The 20,605-nt window shown below is 39.3% G+C and overlaps 1 protein-coding gene across 13 annotated transcripts in view; it reads left to right on the forward strand.

The window, feature by feature from the left end:
- The window catches only part of PPHLN1 (periphilin 1), a 139,780-nt gene that overhangs the window by 56,316 nt on the left and 62,859 nt on the right, over window positions 1–20,605 (forward strand). For 7 of the 13 annotated variants that reach the window (XM_067009085.1, XM_059082168.2, XM_059082169.2 and 4 more), the window contains 3 exons: window positions 1,721–1,777; window positions 4,525–4,604; window positions 19,650–19,769. In XM_067009085.1, the coding sequence (XP_066865186.1) occupies window positions 1,721–1,777; window positions 4,525–4,604; window positions 19,650–19,769 (257 nt within the window). The remainder of the gene's footprint in view (window positions 1–1,720; window positions 1,778–4,524; window positions 4,605–19,649; window positions 19,770–20,605) is intronic. The other 6 variants (XM_067009083.1, XM_067009087.1, XM_067009084.1 and 3 more) reach the window with 1 other exon arrangement.

A 20,605-nucleotide genomic window follows, 5' to 3' on the forward strand; every position in this document is an offset into this window, starting at 1 on the left:
TTAAAAAAATACTCTAAAATTTAGTGGACTAAAACAACCACTTTTTTATGATTTTGCAATCTGAGCTGGATTCAGCTGGGTGGTTTTACTGTCTGTTAGGATATTATTAAATAGCCTAGGTCTGTTGAAGGTAACATGGATGGGAATCTGTAGTTAAATGCAGGAATTCCTACAGTGTTTCTGAAATTTGGAATCAGAGTCAATCAACACAGCACCAGTGGTGTGTTAGTAAACTGACTCTTCAGGGGAAAAAACACCTGATTGTGACATTTGCCAGTATTTGTGGAGTGAATACTTTTACCATGGCTGCTTTCAGGCTACCATTGTGGAGTCACTGAGCTTAAGAGTTTGGAAGAGATACAGACAGTTCATTCTCAAGAGCTAGTGTGAGCCAGGCCCAAGCCCCAGACACTCCTATAAAAAAATATCATTGTCCTGATCTCTTGATCTACAAAGAATTTGAGGCAGGTTAACAAAAATAAACAGTTATTAAAACAGGATTAAGTAAACGGGTGAAGAATTTTATATAAAAGGGAAATAAGGGTGTGAAAATAAAAGAATAAAGTTAGTAGTTTATGAAATAGATGCCTATGATAAGGATTTCACCAGCTACTCTAAGTGAGCTAAGGATTTGCCTGAAACAAAGAGGAAATGAGCAATAAATAGTGTTCATAGTGAAACTTAGATTAAAACACATCAGCTGCTCAGGAGGAACAAAACATTTTCTGATGACATCAGTGAACAATTAGATAAGGATACTGCATCTTCAGCGTTCTTGCAAAAGTAGGATGGCAATATTTGTGTGATACTTCTTGAATTTTTTTTTTTTAATGCAAGGTGCTGACAGTGCCAAAGTGATTCAGAAAATGTATTATTTTCTCAGAAAAAAAGGATAAAATTGGCAATTTGGGATCTATAGTAGAATAATTTGAAATAAATGATAAGAAAACTTCTTGGAAATATAGCTGAGAGCCCCTTCTAGTTTATTTAGGCTGTTTAGAAAGCCGATTCCATCTGCATCATTAAGAGTTTGCAGGTAAGGAAACTAACAAAATATTCACAAGATTCTAAGTATGGGATAATTAGGAAATCAAGTAGCTGTGGATTTGTTTATAAGGAAAATCCATATATGAGAGAGTTCACGTAAAAAGAATTAGCAAGATTTAGTAGCAGGCTACCTGTTGAGAACAAGTCAGAATGACTACTTGCAGGTCACCGTCCTATGCTCAGGGAACTGATATGATATACCATGAAAACTTTCCCAGGTGTCCTTTTTGATTTCTAGTGGTGATTGATCTTTCACTCTTGATTTTTTGGTGTCATTCTTTAATCCTTTGCATATTGACTTTATGGAGGAGATTTGATGCTTATAGTGATAAGTAAGACGTGTGATCCCCGTCTTTAACTTTTGGTGTCTTATCATAGGATCCTTTTTTCATTTCTTTCTGCTCATGCTGTCCTTGGTTAGCCTCATCTTCATACATCATTGTTGTTGGACCCAACCTTAAACAGAGTTTTTCTCCTGTTCTGTTATTTATTTCTCTTCATTGGTGTTTGCTCAGGCAGCCCAACTTGAAAGCCGGGTAGGAGAAGGCAGTTAGGGTCACTGGCAAATGCTCAGAAGTTCCTGTTCTCATTACTCCTACTTCTGGGTTCTTCTCTTGTTCCTCCTGGGCACAGAGGTGCTAGCGTTAATTCCTCCCTGCCCACCTTTCCCTAGAGTCCGTGCGTGCTGGTGCCTCCTACAAACGGCAGAATGAAGGAAAGCCAGAAAGAGGTGAGTTTTGAGCTAGCTTGTGATTTGGGATCGTGAAAGGGTGGGGGGCTATAATTGATAAAGGTTATAGAAATGGGAAAGGTGTATAACTGCTCCATTAGTCTGCTGTTGGAACCAGAGTTGAACAGTAGCAGACTCGGGTAGTAGGATTTGGGGAGACATGTGGGTCTGTTGTCTGGGCTAGCCACTCCCAGTCAGCAACTGTCACCTCCTAGGAGGTTGAGATCTGTAGAGTAGACAAGTCACTGGCAGAAAGGACCCAACATCAGTAGGATCGGGATATTTCTATTTAGCATTTTTGTGCTCTTTCTGTTGCCATCTGTATCATTCTTTTTCTTTATCCTTTGCTTCTTGCCTGTCCCTGCCCTTCACGCCACCGGTATATATGAATATATGTTGATATTTGATAAACCACTGCCCTCTCCTTCAATGTTCCTTTGCTTCTGCACACTGAGATTGGTTTAAGTCTGCTTAAATTAGCCTTATGCAGCTAAAATCATGAAAGATCCTAAGACTACACTTGGACACCATACTTGACATACCTGTAGAGCTGATGTTTTATTTGTAAAGGAGGTGCTAAATAAGAGATTAACAGCTGCTTGTGAAAGTTTTTTGCTGTGTTTAGCTGCTGTGTGCCAGAATTGAGCCTATAATTATGTCTTTAATTAACATAGTGTGCTGTGCTGATTGGTCCAGTTCTTCATCTCTCAGGGAAATACATAATCAGAATAGACTGGGGAGGTCATTGAATCCTAAGGGTAGAAAAATAATTCATCTTTTCACAAGTTTGTGAGTGCCTACTCTTTTCTTAAAGGACTCAGCTTGGTAGGCCTTGGGTATTCGGAAAAAAATGAGCTATGATACTTGTTCCTCTAGGCGCTTTTGGTGCAGTGGGATAGACTGACACTGTCCCATTATGATATGGAATTTGCCATGTGCAATGGAAATACAGTAGGGAATGACTAAATAAACCATGTTCTTAGCCATTCGGGGATGTAGTGATGGTTGTATCATTTTGCTTTTGATTTTTAAGGTCTGTAAGAACTTTTAAACTTGCTTAGTGTGAAAATTTCTTAATGGTACCACAAGTTAAAAGATTCTAGAGTTAGGTCTTTTTTAAGACTTCTGGAGCTTCACAGTTGGAATACTGTGCCTAGAGCAGGAGTTTTCAACCCCAGCACTACTGACATTTGAGGCTGGATAGTGCTTTGTTGTGGAGGGCTGTCCTGTGCATCTGTAGCACGTTTAGCAGCGTCCCTCACCTCTACTTAACCACGTGCCAGTGGCACTCACCCACTGTGACAATCAGAAATACCTTCCCACATTGCCACGTGTTGTGGGTGCGGGGAGCTGTGGGGGGCGTCTTGAGAAAGCCTTTCCAGCCCTGCAGGACATTGGAAAGAGATGTTATTCACTACGTCCCCAGGTGGTTGGAAGCCCTTGACCTCCAGGCTCTTACTTCGCTGTCTTGACCGTAGCAGGAAGAGCTTAAGAGGCTTTTTGACTGAAGCTGGCTTTGCCTCAGTTTCAAGGTCGTTTTGTCTCCGCTTTTGCTCTTGACTGCTTTCCTGGCCTTAACCCACTATCCAGTCTTGACCAGTTTCTGTGTCACTCCAAACTTGGTGCTACTTTTTCCTCTTTTCTGTAATTAAAGTTTTCCTAGCACTTGAAAGCAGAGGATATCTGTTACAGATGAAATACAGATAATTTAATGAAACGTTTTTCTATTAGCAACAGCTCACTGTTATTTTTAAGATTATATTTAACTAAACCCATTTTTGTTGTTGTTTTCCTTGAACCGGCTAAAATAATATTTAAATTTATTTTCTGGCTTATATTTCCATAAAAACAATAGTATACATAGAGCACTATGTGAGTGTCTGAAGTGACCAAAGATAAAGGTTAGTGACTTTATCTCATACAGATTTATTTTTCACCATTTAACAAATATTTGGGTACTCATTCATATTAGGTACTGGATTAGTGCTCTATGCTCTATTATAGTTTTCTAGTTGGTTTTTTTTTTTTTTTTTTTTTTTTTTTTTTTTTTTTTTTTTTTGCGGTATGCGGGCCTCTCCCGTTGCGGAGCAGAGGCTCCGGACGCGCAGGCTCAGCGGCCATGGCTCACGGGCCCAGCCGCTCCGCGGCATGTGGGACCTTCCCGGGCTGGGGCACGAACCTGTGTCCCCTGCATCGGCAGGCGGACTCTCAACCACCGCGCCACCAGGGAAGCCCTATAATTTTCTAGTTTTAATTTTTTTAAAACATTTCATGAATACCTGCAAAGTTTCCTACATACCTTTCTCTTTGAGCTATAGCTTAATTAGCTAATAATTAGCTAATTCTCTTTGGTAGTATCTATATAATAACCTCCATTGGGTTTTTAGTGTGATATATTAAAAATTAACTTTTTGGAACTTGGAGGAGGAAGCATTTATGATTTTAAAACGTTTTTTGCCTTTCCTGATGTCTTCTCTGTGGTTCCGTGTTTGCTAACTGGCATTGATATGGCCTCGATTGCCATATATGCTGTCCTTTGGTTCTAGGTTATTTGAAATTTTTGATGGTGCCCAGCCTCTAAGACAGATAGGAGGATTTAGATATTAACAGATTTAATTTAATAATGTAATAAAGATTTCACTATTAAAATTAGTGTATGACCTCCACCCCTTATTTATTCATTTATAAAATCACTCTAGTTGAAAACAAATAAGCTAGAAAATTGCATTTTATATTTTCTTATATAGGTAAAGAAAGACCTGTTCAGTCTTTGAAAACATCAAGAGACACTTCACCCTCAAGTTCTTCAGCAGTTCCTTCATCAAAGGTTTGTTGTACTTCTAAAATCAAAGAGGAAACACAAAGTAAATGAGATGGATTGTATAGTACAGATGCTTTTATTCTTTACTGTCACACCTAATGGGGGTAATTTGCTGCATTGAAAGCTTGAGTTTTAAGTAACTATAACTTAAAAGTTGCCCCCAGAGTAAATGAGCAGTTTTCTCATAGAATTATTTCCACAGGTTATGCTAAAATTAGTATTTACTGAGCCCCTTCTCATCTTGACCATAGCTGAGTAGGAATGAATATCCAGATGAGGAATATTTGAGAGACTGTGCTTTTATTTTGGAAGTGGGGTAATAGGCAGAGACCTGACATTTATTGTATAATTACTTGATTCTACATACTATATTATGTATTTTCTTCTGTTATTAATTCATATAAAAATTCAATGATGTAGGTAAGTGTATATTTCCATTTTATATAACAGCCTTAGAAGTTAAATAATTTTCTCAAATTATTTCACTGATGAATTCTCCCAAACATTTAAGAATACCTATACTACTCAAACTCTTCCAAAAAATAGAAGAGGATTGAACACTTCCAAACTTGTTTTATGAAACTAGAATTATCCTGATACCAGAACCAGACAAGGACATTACAAGAAAAGAAAACTACAGGCCAATATCTCTGATGAAGATAGATGCAAAAATCCTCAGCCAAATGTTAGCAAACCAAATTCATAAGCACATTAAATGGATCATATACCGTGATCAGGTGGGATTTATTCTAGGCATGCTAGCATGCATGGTTCAGTATCTGCAGATCAATCATTGTGATACACCACATTAATAAAATAAAGGATAAAAATCATATGATCATCTCAGTAGATGCAGAAAAAGCATTTGAGAAAATTTAACATCCATTTATGATAAAAACTCAACAAAGGGGGCATAGAGGGAACATGCCTCAACAAAATAAAGGCTATATATATCAAGCCAACAGCCAGCATGATTCTCAATGGCAAAAAGCTGAAAGCATTTCCTCTAAGATCAGGAACAAGACAAGGATGCCCACTCTCACCAGTTTTATTCAACGTAGTATTGGAAGTCCTAGCCAGAGCAATTAGGCAAGAAAAATAAGTAAAAAGCACCCAAACTGGAAAGGAAGAAGTAAAACTGTCACTATTTGTGGATAACATGATTTTATATATAGAAAACCCTAAAAAGAAATAAAAGCAAAAATAAACAAATGGAAGCTAATTAAACTTAAAAGCTTTTGCAAAACAAAGGAAACCATTGATAAAAAGACAACCTACAAAATGGGAGAAGATATTTTAAAATGATATGACCAATAGGGATTAATATCCCAAATATATAAATAGTTCATACAACTCAATATCAAAGAAGAGGCAGAAGACCTGAATAGGCATTTTTCCAAAGACATACAGATGGCTAGCAGGCATATGAAAAGATGCTCAACATTGCTGATTATTAGAGAAATGCAAATCAAAACCACAATGAGATATCACCTCACACCAGTCAGAATGACTGTCATCAAAAAGTGTACAAATAAAAAATGTTGGAGAGGATATGGAGAAAAGGGAACCCTTGTGTGCTCTTGGTGGGAATGTAAATTGGAAAACAGTATGGGGATTCCTCAAAAAAAAAAAAATTAGAACTATCATATCATCCAGCAAGCCACTTCTAGTTATATATGCAAAGGAATTGAAAACAGGGTGAACACATGGCAGCTCTGAGAGTTGCAAGGAAGCTCTGCACCCCTTCGCTTAACCTTGTCTAAGCATCTTTTATCATAAACTGCCTCATATTGGCCACAAAACTCAGCCCACGTGTCAACACTGGGAGTTTGGTGTCCATCTGCCATGATGCTTCGGTATGCATGTACGACCACTGCTGATACTGCTCTCATAAGGAGAGCAGCCAAGATGGCAAGGTAGAAAGACCCTGAGCTCATCTCCTCTCAGGAGCACACAAAAATCACAGTTTCCTGCAGAACAACCATCAGTGAAAAAGAGTGGGACCTACCAGAAAAGATCTACGACTAAAGACATAAAGAAAGAACCACAACAAGACAGGAGGAGGGATGGACTCGCAGTATAATCATATCCCATACCCCCCAGGTGGGTAGCCCACAAATTAGAGGATAATTATATTGCAGAAGTTCTTCCACAGAAGTGAGAGTTCTGAGCCCCATGTCAGGCTCCCCAGCCCAGGGTTCTGGCACCAGGAAGACAAGCCCCCAGAGCATTTGGCTTTGAAGGCCAGCAGGGCTTAATTGCAGGAGCCCCACAGAATGGGGGAAATAGAGACTTCACTCTTAAAGGGCACACACAAAATCCCATGTGCAGTGGGACCCAGGGCAAAAGCAGTAATTTGATAGGAGCCTGGATAAGACCCACCTACTGGTCTTGGAGAGTCTTCTGGAGAGGCAGGGAGCAGCTGCAGCTCACCCTGGAGACATGGACACTTGTGGCAGACATATTAGGGAATGCTCAAACACATGAACACTGTTGCTGGCTGCTGTCATCTTGGCTCATTAGCACCAAGACCTGACCCCACTCAGCAACCTGTAGGGGTCAGTGCTGGGGTGCCTCAGGTGAGACAACTAACTGGGCAGGGACACAACCCCATCCATCAACAGACAGCCTGCCTAAAGACTTTCTGACCTCTAGACACACCCCTAGACACAGCCCTACCCACCAAAGGGCCAAGACCCAGCTCTAACCACCAGAGGACAGGTACCAGCCCTTCCTGCCAGGAAGCCTGCACTAGCCTCTAGACCAGCCTCACCCAACGGGGCAGACAGCAAAAGCAAACCAGACCCTACCCTGGGACCAGCTGTGTCCTAGCCCTGACCACTAGCAGGCCAACACAACCTTTGGGACACCCCAGACCCCATACCCAACTGTTTCAGGAACTGGCCTCTCCCCTACTCCAGCAATCTGAAATGAACTCTGGGATCCCTGGCCCTGCAGCCAGACTCCAGGAAGCAGTTCACTTGCCAATAGTTCAGCACTAACCCCGGATCTGGCTTCATCTGCCAGTGTGTGGGCAACAGCTCTAGAGTCTTTGAGACCCTGACTCTGCCCACCAGTGAGCCAGCACTAGCTCTGGGGCCCCCGAGGGTTCTGCAACCAGCCACCTTGTGACCAGGCCCCACTAAATAGTAGCCAGCAGCATCTGCACAAGGCAGGGCCTGGCAACCAACTGGACTAGGGGCCAACCAAGCCTACCAGACTACGCACGTAATTAGCCTGCCATAACAGAAGGACCCACACAGCCCTGTTAGGGGGAACGCCTAGAGCATATAGCTTAGGTGATGGGTGGGGGTACTGCTAGGACACAATAGACGTCTCCTACAGAAGGCTACTTTGCCAAGGTAGAGAAACATAACCTACCTACCACATACATAAAAATACAAAGAGCAACTTAGACAAAATGAGGCAGTAGAGGAATATGTTCTAGAAAGGAACAAGATATAACCCCAGAAGAAGAACTAAGTGAGGATAGGCAGTCTACCTGTAAAAGAGTTCAGAGTAATGATCATAAAGATGGTCAAAGAACTTGGGAGGAGAATGGATGCACAGAATGAGAAGTTTTTAGCAAAGAGTTAGGAAATATAAAGAACAACCAGAGGTGAAGAATACAATAACTGAAATAAAAAATACGCTAGAATGAATCAATAGTAGACTAAATGATATAGAAGAACGGATCAGTGAGCTGGAAGAGAGAGTAGTGGAAATCACTGCCACTGAATAGAAAAAAGAAAAAAGAATGAAAAGAAATCAGGACAGTTTAAGAGACCTCTGGGACAACATGAAGCACACGAATATTCACATTATAGGGATCTCGGAAGGAGAAGAGAGAGAGAAAGGGGAAGAGAGCGTATTTGAAGACATAATAGCTGAAAACTTCCTTAATCTGGAAAAGGAAACAGTTACCCAAGTCCAGGAAGCGCAGAGAGCCCCGTTCAGGGTTAACCCAAAGAGGAACATGCTGAGACACAGAGTAACCAAAGTGACACAAATTAAAGATAAAGTGAGTATTGAAAGCAGCAAGTGGAATGCAACAAATAACATACAAGGGAACTCCCATAAAATTATCAGCTGATTTTTCAGCAGAAACTCTGCAGGCCAGAGGGTAGTGGCATGGTATATTTAAAGTGATGAAAGGGAAGAACCTGTGACCAAGAATACTTTACCCAGCAAGGCTCTCAGTCAGGTTTGATTTGAAATCAAAAGGTTTACAGACAAGCAAAAGCTAAAAGAATTCAGCACCACCAAACCAGCTTTACAACAAATGGTAAAGGAACTTCTCTAGGTGAAAAAGAAAAGGCCGCAAGAAGAATACAAGAAAATTATGAAATGAAAAAGCTTACCAGTAAAGGCAAACATACTGTAAAGGTAGGAAATCATCTACACACACAGCTAGTAAGGAGGTTAAAAGACAAGAGTAGCAAAATCATCTTTATCCACAATAAGCAGTGAAGGGATACACAAAACAATTAGATAAATAAGATAAAGACAGTAATCGTACAAATGCAAGGTTTTAAAAATGCATTTGAGGGCTTCCCTGGTGGCGCAGTGGTTGAGAATCCGCCTGCCGATGCAGGAGACACGGGTTCGTGCCCTGGTCCGGGAAGATCCCACATGCCGCGGAGCAACTAAGCCCGTGAGCCATGGCCGCTAGGCCTGTGCGTCCGGAGCCTGTGCTCCACAACAGGAGAGGCCACAACAGTGAGAGGCCCGCATACCGCAAAAAAAAAAAAAAAAAAAAAAAAAAAATGCATTTGAAATTAAGAGATCAGCAGCTTAATATAATGTTATACAGAAACCTCATGGTAACCACAAACCAAAAATCTATAATATATATACACACAAAAAAGAAAAAGGAATCCAAACATAATACTAAGATTAGTCATCAAATCACAAGAGATGAGAAATAAAGAAGAAAGGGGGAGGGGAAAGACCTACCAAAACAATTAACAAAATGGCAATAAGAACATACATATTGATACATATTGATAATTACCTTAAATGTAAACAGACTAAATGCTTCAACCAAAGACATAGAGTGGCTTCATGGATGCAATAACAAGACTTATATATATGGTGTCTACAAAAGACTCACTTCAGATCTAGAGGTACATACAGACTGAAAGGGAGGGTATGGAGAAAAATATTCCATACAAATGGAAATCAAAAGAAAGCTATATAAGTATAGTAGTACTTATATCAGACAAAAAAGACTTTAATAAAGACTGTCACAAGAGACAAGGACACTACATAATGATCAAAGGGTCAATCCAAGAAGAAGATATAACAGTTGTAAATATATATGCACCCAACATTGGAGCACCTCAATGTATAAGGCATAAAAGGAGAAATCGACAGTAACACAAGAATAGGAGGGGAGTTTAGCACCCCACTTATTATATCAGTGGACAGATCATCTAGATAGAAAATCATTAAGGAAACATAGGCTTTAAATAACACATTAGACTAAATGGACTTAATTAATTTATAGAGAGCATTCTATCTGGAAAGCAACAGAATGCATATTCTTTTCAAGTGCACATGGAACTTTCTCCAGGATAGATGACTTGCTAGGCCACAAAACAAGCCTTGGTAAATTTAAGAAAATTGAAATCGTATCAAACATCTTTTCTGACCACAAGGCCATGAGAGTAGAAATCAAATACAAGGAAAAAAACTTCAAAAAACACAAACACATTGGAGGCAAAACAATATACTGCTAAACAACCAGTGGATCACTGAAGAAATCAAAGGAAATGAAAACAGTATTTCAAGGAGATGTCTGCATTTTTTTTTTTTTTTTTTCTGACTGTGCTGCACAGCTTGTGGGATCACAGTTGCCTGACCAGGGATTGAACTTGGCGGCCCATGGCAGTGAAAGCCTGGAATCCTAACCACTAGGCCACCAGGGAACTCCCCTGCATTTCTGTGTTCACTGCAGCATTATTCACTATAGCCAAGATGTGGAAACAACCTAACCTGCCCTCAGTGAATGAATGGGTAAAGAAAATATTGCCTATATACACAATGGAATATTATTTGACCATGAAAAAGGTGAAAATCTTACCATTTGTGACAGCATGGATGGACCTTGAGGGCATTATGCTAAGTGAAATAAGCCAGACAGAGAAAGAAAAGTATTCTATGATCCCGCTGACATGGGGAATCTAAAAAAGTCAAACTCACAGAAAGAAGGGTTGTTACCAGAGTCTGGGGGATGGGAGAAAAGGGGAGATGTTGGTCAAAGATTATAAACTTGAAGCTATAATGTGAATAAGTTCTGGGTATCTAATATATAGCATAATTACTATAGTTAATAATACTCTCCGGTATAATTGAAATTTGCTAAGAGATCTTTGATGTCCTCACCACAAAAAAGAAATAGTAATTATGTGACATGATGCAGGTGTTAGCTAATGCTAAGGTTGTGATTATTTTGCAATTTAAAAAAAGTGGGTATATATCTCCATTTTATGGAAAAGGCTTAGATGTTAAATAATTTTCTCAAGGACATAGCCAGTCTTCACTGCATCATTCTTCTCAGTCCTTCCTTCTCAGCATCTGAAAGCATGTTGAAAAGGTGCATGGTTCTAATCCTCAAAACTTAAAACTTTGGGGTGTTGCTGAGGTTCCCTTCACCAACCTCACACTCTTTCTCTTTCCATAACTGTTGTTACTTCTTTTCTCATCTTTCTTCACTTCTTTTTGTTTTCTGTCTTTGGTATGTTTGGCTTTTCTGTAAGAAAAGATATCACCTGATGGTCTGTGCTGGTATTCAGTGGGCAGCTGCTTCTCTGCCTCAAATGGAAAAAAGAAAAGGTGTCTTTGTGACAACTTGTGTCTTTGGAGCTTTCCCAGAAGTCTGAGGATGCTAGAATGCTGGATTTTGAATAGGAAAGATTGGATTTTTTGGTTCTTTCTTATCATATCAAGGGTGCTTTACCTTGATAAAGATTGCTTATATCTTTACCTTGATAAAGATTGCTTATATCTTTTTAACCTTATGTATGGGTAGGGCTTTGGAGTAAGATATTTAGGCTTACTCAATGGCCATGGAAACACTCCATGTAGATATTCTGTGATTATCTTCCAGTAAATATTATGGATGGCAAACCAGTTTTTTGGTAAATTGAATTGAAGGTGGTCAAGGGCCTTACTCATCTAGAAGACCTAGTTTTAAGTTCCAGCTCCGCATTTATTGGTAACTGTGTGCAAATCACTAACCTTTTGACATTTAGTTTTTTGGTTTATAAGTTGGGGGTGATAAAGTCTAGCCACCTTCATGGAATTCCATTTAATTAAAATACCTTTTTTTCATTTGCATGTGTAAACGCTTTATAAATGTTAGTGTACCATACATAACATGGGGATTTTTACTGACACTGTCATCCAGAGGAGGAATATTTAGAATCAATGAAGTGACATTATAGAAGTAAGAGATGGAGACAAAAGTAAAGTACCAAGCATTATGCTAGATGCTTTCAGGTCTGTTACTTCCCTTGATTCTCACAACTACTTTAAGAGTGAATATGATATTAATCCCTGTTTTGTAAATGAGAAAATGAAGGCTCACAGTGTCATAAGTTATGTATATAAAATCATCTCCCCTCATTAGTGATGAAACTGCTATTCAAACCCAGCCTTGTCTATAACTCCAAATCCTATACTTTGTTTAGTATTGTATGTGGTTGGAGAAGGGAAGTAGTGGTAGTATCAAAAAATGAAATTTGAGTGTATACATTTCGTGTAAAGAGCAGGATTTATATAAACTATTACAAAGTATAAAATGGCATATCTGGAGGTTCAAGAGAAGATGGTGGAAGAGTAAGATGCGGAGATCACCTTCCTCCCCACAGATACATCAGAAATACATCTACACGTGGAAATGCTCTTATAGAACACCCACTGATCTCTGGTAGAAGACCTCAGACCTCCCAAAAGGCAAGAAACTCCCTACGTACCTGGGTAGGGCAAAAGAAAAAAGAATAAACAGAGACAAAAGAATAGGGATGGGACCTGCACCAGTGGGAGGGAGTTGTGAAGGAGGAAAGTTTCCACACACAAGAAGCCCCCTTCACAGGTGGAGACTGCCGGTGGCAGAGGGGGAAGCTTCAGAGCCACGGAGGAGAGTGTAGCAACAGGGGTGCAGAGGGCAAAGTGGAGAGATTCCCCCACAGAGGATCAGAGCCGACCAGCACTCAGCAGTCCAAGAGGCTTACAAGCTCAGCTGCTGGGACAGATGGGGGCTGGGAGCTGAGGCTCGGGCTTCTGTCTGATTGCAGGGAGGGGACTGGTGGCGTGAACACAGCCTGAAGGGGTTAGTGCACCACGGCTAGCTAGCCAGTAGGGAGTCCGGGAGAAATCTGGAGCTGCCGAAGAGGCAAGAGACTTTCTCTACCCTCTTTGTTTCCTGGTGCGCAAGGAGAGGGGGTTAAGCGCGCCGCTTAAAGGAGCTCCAGAAACGGGCGCGAGCCGCGGCTATCAGTGCGGACCCCAGAGACAGGCATGAGACACTAAAGCTGCTGCTGCAGCCACCAAGAAGGCTGTGTGCAAGCACAGGTCGCTGTCCACACCTCGCCTCCTGGGAGGCTGTGCAGCCTGCCACTGCCAGGGTCCCATGATCCAGGGACAACTTCCCCGGGAGAACGCATGGTGCACCTCAGGCTGGTGCAATGTCATGCTGGCCTCTGCTGCCACAGGCTCGACCTGCATCCATACCCCTCCCTCCCACCGGCCTGAGTGAGCCAGAGCCCCCGAATCAGCGGCTCCTTTAACCCTGTCCTGTCTGAGCGAAGAACAGACACCCTCGGACGACCTACGTGCAGAGGCGGGACCAAGCCCAAAGCTGAACCCCGCGAGCTGTGCGAACAAAGAAGAGAAAGGGAAATTTCTCCCAGCAGCCTCAGAAGCAGCGGATTAAAGCTCCACCATCAACTTGATATACCTTGCATCTGTGGAATACCTGAATAGACAACAAATCATCCCAAATTGAGGAGGTGGACTTTGGGAGCAAGATATATTATTTTTTCCCCTTTTCCTCTTTTTGTGAGTGTGTATGTGTATGCTTCTGTGTGAGATTTTGTCTGTATAGCTTTGCTTTCACCATTTGTCCAAGGGTTCTGACCTTCTGGGGTTTTAGTTCCTTTTTTTTTTTTTACTTAAAAAAATTTTTTTTCTTAATAATTATCTTTTATTTTAATAACTTTATTTTATTTTATCCTACTTTATTTTATCCTCTTTCTTTCTTTCCATTTTTTCCCCTTTTTATTCTGAGCCGTGTGGATGAAAGGCTCTTGGTGCTCCAGCTAGGAGTCAGTGCTGTGCCTCTGAGGTGGGAGAGCCAACTTCAGGTCACTGGTCCACAAGAGACCTCCCAGCTCCACGTAATATTAAACAGCGAAAATCTCCCAGAGATCTCCATCTCAACACCAAGACCCAGCTTCACTCAACGACCAGCAGGCTAGAGTGCTGGACACACTATGCCAAACAACTAGCAAGACAGGAACACAGCCCCATCTATTAGCAGAGAGGCTGCCTAAAATCATAATAAGGCTACAGACACCCCAAAACACACCACCAGATGTGGACCTGCCCACCAGAAAGACAAGATCCAGCCTCATCCACCAGAACACAGGCACTAGTCCCCTCCACCATGAAACCTACACAACCCACTGAATCAACCTTAGCCACTGGGTACAGACACCAAAAACAATGGGAACTATGAACACAGCCTGTGAAAAGGAGACCCCAAACACAGTAAGATAAGCAAAATGAAAAGACAGAAAAACACACAGAAGATGAAGGAGCAAGGTAAAAACCCACCAGACCTAACAAATGAAGAGGAAATATGCAGTCTACCTGAAAAAGAATTCAGAATAATGATAGTAAAGATGATCCAAAATCTTGGAAATAGAATAGACAAAATGCAAAAAAACATTTACCAAGGACCTAGAAGAACTAAAGAGGAAACGAGCAACGATGAACAACACAATAAATGAAATGAAAAATACTCTAGATGGGATCAATAGCAGAATAACTGAGGCAGAAGAACGGATAAGTGACCTGGAAGAAAAAATAGTGGAAATAACTACTGCAGACAAGAATAAAGAAAAAAGAATGGAAAGAACTGAGGACAGTCTCAGAGACCTCTGGGACAACATTTAACGCACCAACATTCGAACTATAGGGGTCCCAGAAGAAGAAGAGAAAAAGAAAGAGACTGAGAAAATATTTGAAAAGATTATAGTTGAAAACTTCCCTAATATTGGTAAGGAAATAGTCAATCAACTCCAGGAAGCACAGAGAGTCCCATACAGTATAAATCCAAGGAGAAACATGCCAAGACACATATTAATCAAACTGTCAAAAATTAAATACAAAGAAAACATATTAAATGCAGCAAGGGAAACATACAAGGGAATCCCCATAAGGTTAACAGCTGATCTTTCAGCAGAAACTCTGCAAGCCAGAAGGGAGTGGGAGGACATATTTAAAGTGATGAAGGAAAAAACCTACAACCAAGATTACTCTACCCAGCAAGGATCTGATTCAGATTTGATGGAGAAATTAAAACCTTTACAGACAAGCAAAAGCTGAGAGAGTTCAGCACCACCAAACCAGCTTTACAGCAAATGCTAAAGGAACTTCTCTTGGCAGGAAACACAAGAGAAGGAGAACCTACAATAACAAACCGAAAACAATTAAGAAAATGGTAATAGGAACATACATATTGATAATTACCTTAAATGTAAATGGATTAAATGCTCACATGAAAAGACACAGACTGGCTGAATGGATACCAAAACAAGACCCATATATATGCTGACTACAGGAGACCCACTTCAGACCTAGGGACACATACAGACCTGAAAGTGAGGGGATGGAAAAAGATATTCCATGCAAATGGAAATCAGAAGAAAGCTGGAGTAGGAATTCTCATATCAGACAAAATAGACTTTAAAATAAGGACTGTTGCAAGAGACAAAGAAAGACACTACATAATGATCAAGGGATCGATGCAAGAAGAAGATATAATAATTGTAAACATTTATGCACCCAACTTAGGAGCACCTCAATACATAAGGTAAATGCTAACAGCCATAAAAGGGGAAATCGACAGTAACACAATCATAGTAGGGGACTTTAACACCTCACTTTCACCAGTGGACAGATCATCCAAGATGAAAATAAATAAGGAAACACAAGTTTTAAATAATACATTAAACAAGATGGACTTAATTGATATTTATAGGACATTCCATCCAAAAACAACAGAATACACATTTTTCTCTAGTGCTCATGGAACATTCTCCAGGATAGATCATATATTGGGTCACAAATCTAGCCTTGGTAAATTTAAGAAAACTGAAATCGTATCAAGTATCTTTTCTGACCACAACGCTATGAGACTAGATATCAATTACAGGAAAAGATCTGTAAAAAATACAGACACATGGGGGATAAACAATACACTACTTAATAACAAAGTGATCACTGAAGAAATCAAAGAGGAAATCAAAAAATACCTAGAAACAAATGACAATGGAGACACGACAACCCAAAGCCTATGGGATGCAAAAGCAGTTCTAAGAGGGAAGTTTATAGCAATACAATCCTACCTTAAGAAACAGGAAACATTTCAAGTAAACAACCTAACCTTGCACCTAAAGCAATTAGAGAAAGAAGAACAAAAAGCCCCCAAATTTAGCAGAAGGAAAGAAATCATAAAGATCAGATCAGAAATAAATGAAGAAGAAATGAAGGAAACGATAGTAAAGATCAATAAAACTAAAAGCTGGTTCTTTGAGAAGATAAACAAAATTGATAAACCATTAGCCAGACTCATCAAGAAAAGAAGGGAGAAGATTCAAAACAATAGAATTAGAAATGAAAAAGGAGAAGTAGCAATTGACACTGCAGAAATACAAAGGATCAGGAGAGATTACTACAAGCAACTCTATGCCAATAAAATGGACAACCTGGAAGAAATGGACAAATTCATAGAAATGCACAACGTGCCGAGTCTGAACCAGGATGAAATAGAAAATATGAACAGACCAATCACAAGCACTGAAATTGAAACTGTGATTAAAAATCTTCCAACAAACAAAAGCCCAGGACCAGATGGCTTCACAGGCGAATTCTATCAAACATTTAGAGAGGAGCTAACACCTATCCCCAAACTCTTCCAAAATATAGCAGAGGGAGGAACACTCCCAAACTCATTCTACGAGGCCACCATCACCCTGATACTAAAATCATACAAAGATGTCACAAAGAAAGAAAACTACAGGCCATATCACTGATGAACATAGATGCAAAAAATCCTCAACAAAATACCAGCAAACAGAATCTAACAGCACATTAAAAGGGTCATACACCATGATCAAGTGGGGTTTATTCCAGGAATGCAAGGATTCTTCAGTATACACAAATCAATCAATGTGATACACCATATTAACAAATTGAAGGAGAAAGACCATATGATCATCTCAATAGGTGCAAAGAAAGCTTTCGACAATTCAACACCCATTTATGGTAAACCCTGCAGAAAGTAGGCATATAGGGAACTTTCCTCAACATAATAAAGGCCATATATGACAAACCCACAGCCAACATCATCCTCATTGGTGAAAAACTGAAACCATTTCCACTAAGATCAGGAACAAGACAAGGTTGCCCACTCTCACCACTGTTATTCAACATAGTTTTTGAAGTTCTAGCCACAGCAATCAGAGAAGAAAAAGAAATAAAAGGAATCCAAATTGGAAAAGAAGAAGTAAAGCTATCACTGTTTGCATATGACATGATACTATACATAGAGAATACTAAAGATGCTACCAGAAAACTACTAGAGCTAATCAATGAATTTGGTAAAGTAGCAGGATACAAAACTAATGTACAGAAATCTCTGGCATTCTTATATACTAATGATGAAAAATCTGAGAGTGAAATTAAGAAAACACTCCCATTTGCCATTGCAACAAAAAGAATGAAATATCTAGGAATAAACCTACTTAAGGAGACAGAAGACCTGTATGCAGAAAATTATAAGACACAGATGAAAGAAATTAAAGCTGATACAAATAGATGGAGAGATATACCATGTTCTTGGATTGGAAGAATCAACATTGTGAAAATGACTGTACTACCCAAGGCAATCTACAAATTCAATGCAATCCCTATCAAACTACCACTGGCATTTTTTTACAGAACTAGAACAAAAAAATTTCACAGTTTGTATGGAAACACAAAAGAATCCAAATAGCCAAAGCAATCTTGAGAATGAAAAATGGAACTAGAGGAATCAGGCTCCCTGACTTCAGACTATACTACAAAGCTACAGTAATCAAGAGAATATGGTACAGAAATATAGATCAGTGGAACAGGATGGAAAGCCCAGAGATAAACCCACGCACATATGGTTACCTTATCTTTGATAAAGGAGGCAAGAATATACAGTGGAGAAAAAACAGCCTCTTCAATAAGTGGTGCTGGGAAAACTGGACAGGTACATGTAAACGTATGAAATTAGAAGACTCCCTAACACCATACACAAAAATAAATTCAAAATGGATTAAAGACCTAAATGTAAGGCCAGACACTATAATTCTCTTAGAGGAAAACATAGGCAGAACACTCTATAACATAAATCACAGCAAGATCCCTTTTGACCCACCTCCTTGAGAAATGGAAATAAAAACAAAAATAAACAAGTGGGACCTAATGAAACTTAAAAGCTTTTGCACAGCAAAGGAAACCAGAATGGCCATCATCAAAAAATCTAGAAACAGTAAATGCTGGAAAGGATGTGGACAAAAGGGAACCCTCTTGCACTGTTGGTGGGAATGTAAATTGATACAGCCACTATGGAGAACAGTATGTAGGTTCCTTTAAAACTACAAATAGAAACTACCATACGACCCAGCAATCCCACTACTGGGCATATAACCTGAGAAAACCATAATTCAAAAAGAGTCATGTACCAAAATGTTCATTGTAGCTCTATTTATAATAGCCAGGTCATGGAAGCAATCCATTCATCAACAGATGAATGGATAAAGAAGATGTGGCACATATATACCATGGAATATTACTCAGCCATAAAAAGAAACAAAATTGAGTTATTTGTAGTGAGGTGGATAGACCGGGAGTCTGTCATAAAGAGTGAAGTAAGTCAGAAGGAGAAAAACAAATACTGTGTGCTAACATATATATATGGAATCTAAGAAAAAGAAAATGTCATGAAGAGCCTAGGGGTAGGACGGGAATAAAGACACAGACCTACTAGAGCATGGCCTTGAGGATATGGGGAGGGGGAAGGGTAAGCTGTGACGAAGTGAGAGAGTGGCATGGACATATATACACTACCAAACGTAGGGTGGATAGCTAGTGGGAAGCAGCCACATGGCTCAGGGAGATCAGCTAGGTGGTTTGTGATCACCTAGAGGGGTGGGTTAGGGAGGGTGGGAAGGAGGGAGATGCAAGGGGGAAGAGATATGGGAACATATGTATATGTATAACTGATTCACTTTGTTGTAAAGCAGAAACTAACACACCATTGTAAAGCAATTATACTCCAATAAAGATGTTAAAAAATAATAATAAATGAAATCGCATATCTGGACTTTTCTGTTTTGTTAATTAGGAATTTACCGTGATTTAATTTTGGCATTAGTTATTTCATTGAATATAATTAAAGATACAAAGTTGAAATCAGTATAATGTCTTGTATATTCTAAATACCATTTAGTATATTACTTGTCAGTGTCTTTTGTTTCGGTCCTTAGATCAATTTCTAAAGCTTTGTATAAATGAAAGTTGGAGTCAGATCTAGTGTATATGTCCCCCCAAAATTGCAACTTAGCGAAATTCTGTGTTGAATATTTTTGAAAAAGGGAAGAATGTATTTGTTCTCTTTATAAATTTGAAGGCTTATATGATTTCATGTGTAAGTGGGGTATACTTCTTGATGTATTTGTAATTTAAAAGCCCTTGAGAACTGTAACAGAACCATTCTTTTGTTTTTATTAGGTGTTAGAGAAACCCAGTAGGCTAACGGAAAAGGAACTTGCTGAGGCTGCAAGCAAGTGGGCCGCTGAAAAGCTAGAGAAGGCAGATGAAAGTAACTTACCTGAAATTTCTGAGTATGAGGTAAGGCAAAATTTCTTCTTTGTGTTTCACATCTGAGAGTTTTGCCTGGATTTTAAATTATGGATGAAAATTTTAGTTTGTTCTAGTGTTTTAAAGTATATTTGGGAAAACGTCCTCATGGATTATTAAATTTTACCACACACAGTAATAGAATGAATATGAATGACTCTGAATTCAGTAATTGTACTATGTCTGAATGTCTCTAGTAGTTTAGAAGTGTAAGAATAGTATAAATATGGAGTATAAGGAAAATGCAATATTTATATCCTTCTTTTGTGAGCTTTCAAAAGTATTTCTAGAGATCATGCTAAGCCACTAGTCATAAATCAGTGAATTCAGGACAAAAATCTAATTAAACCTTGCATCTCGGTCTATATTTACATTGCATGTTATAGTCTATGCAAATTATCTCATAAATATTCCAAGAAATGCAATTATGCATTGTTTGGTCTACCTGTGCTTTTTGATGAGTCTTGAGTACCAAAAAATGAGAACATTTTTGGGTCCACAGAATACTCTTTATAGAATGTTTTCATTAAAATATTTCAAAATGAACTGAAAAATTTCTATAACCTGTAATAGAGGGAAATGCAGGTGTTTTGTGGGCAAATTTAAGCTACTAGATTCAGAATTTGTTACTAGAGGAATTATTTTGACCTGGCAGAGAATATAAAAATCTCTGTACGATGAGAAATTATGTATATTCGGAGATTTCTCACTTTACAATATATTTTTGGGTGCCTTTTAAGGAAGGTCCTTTGGTAAAACAGATCAAGCATTAGAATTTGATGTACAAATTATATACCTACATACATCTTAATACACTATGAAAAGAT

The sequence above is a fragment of the Kogia breviceps genome, chromosome 12 (assembly GCF_026419965.1).
Source record: "Kogia breviceps isolate mKogBre1 chromosome 12, mKogBre1 haplotype 1, whole genome shotgun sequence".
NCBI classification, from domain to species: domain Eukaryota; kingdom Metazoa; phylum Chordata; class Mammalia; order Artiodactyla; family Physeteridae; genus Kogia; species Kogia breviceps.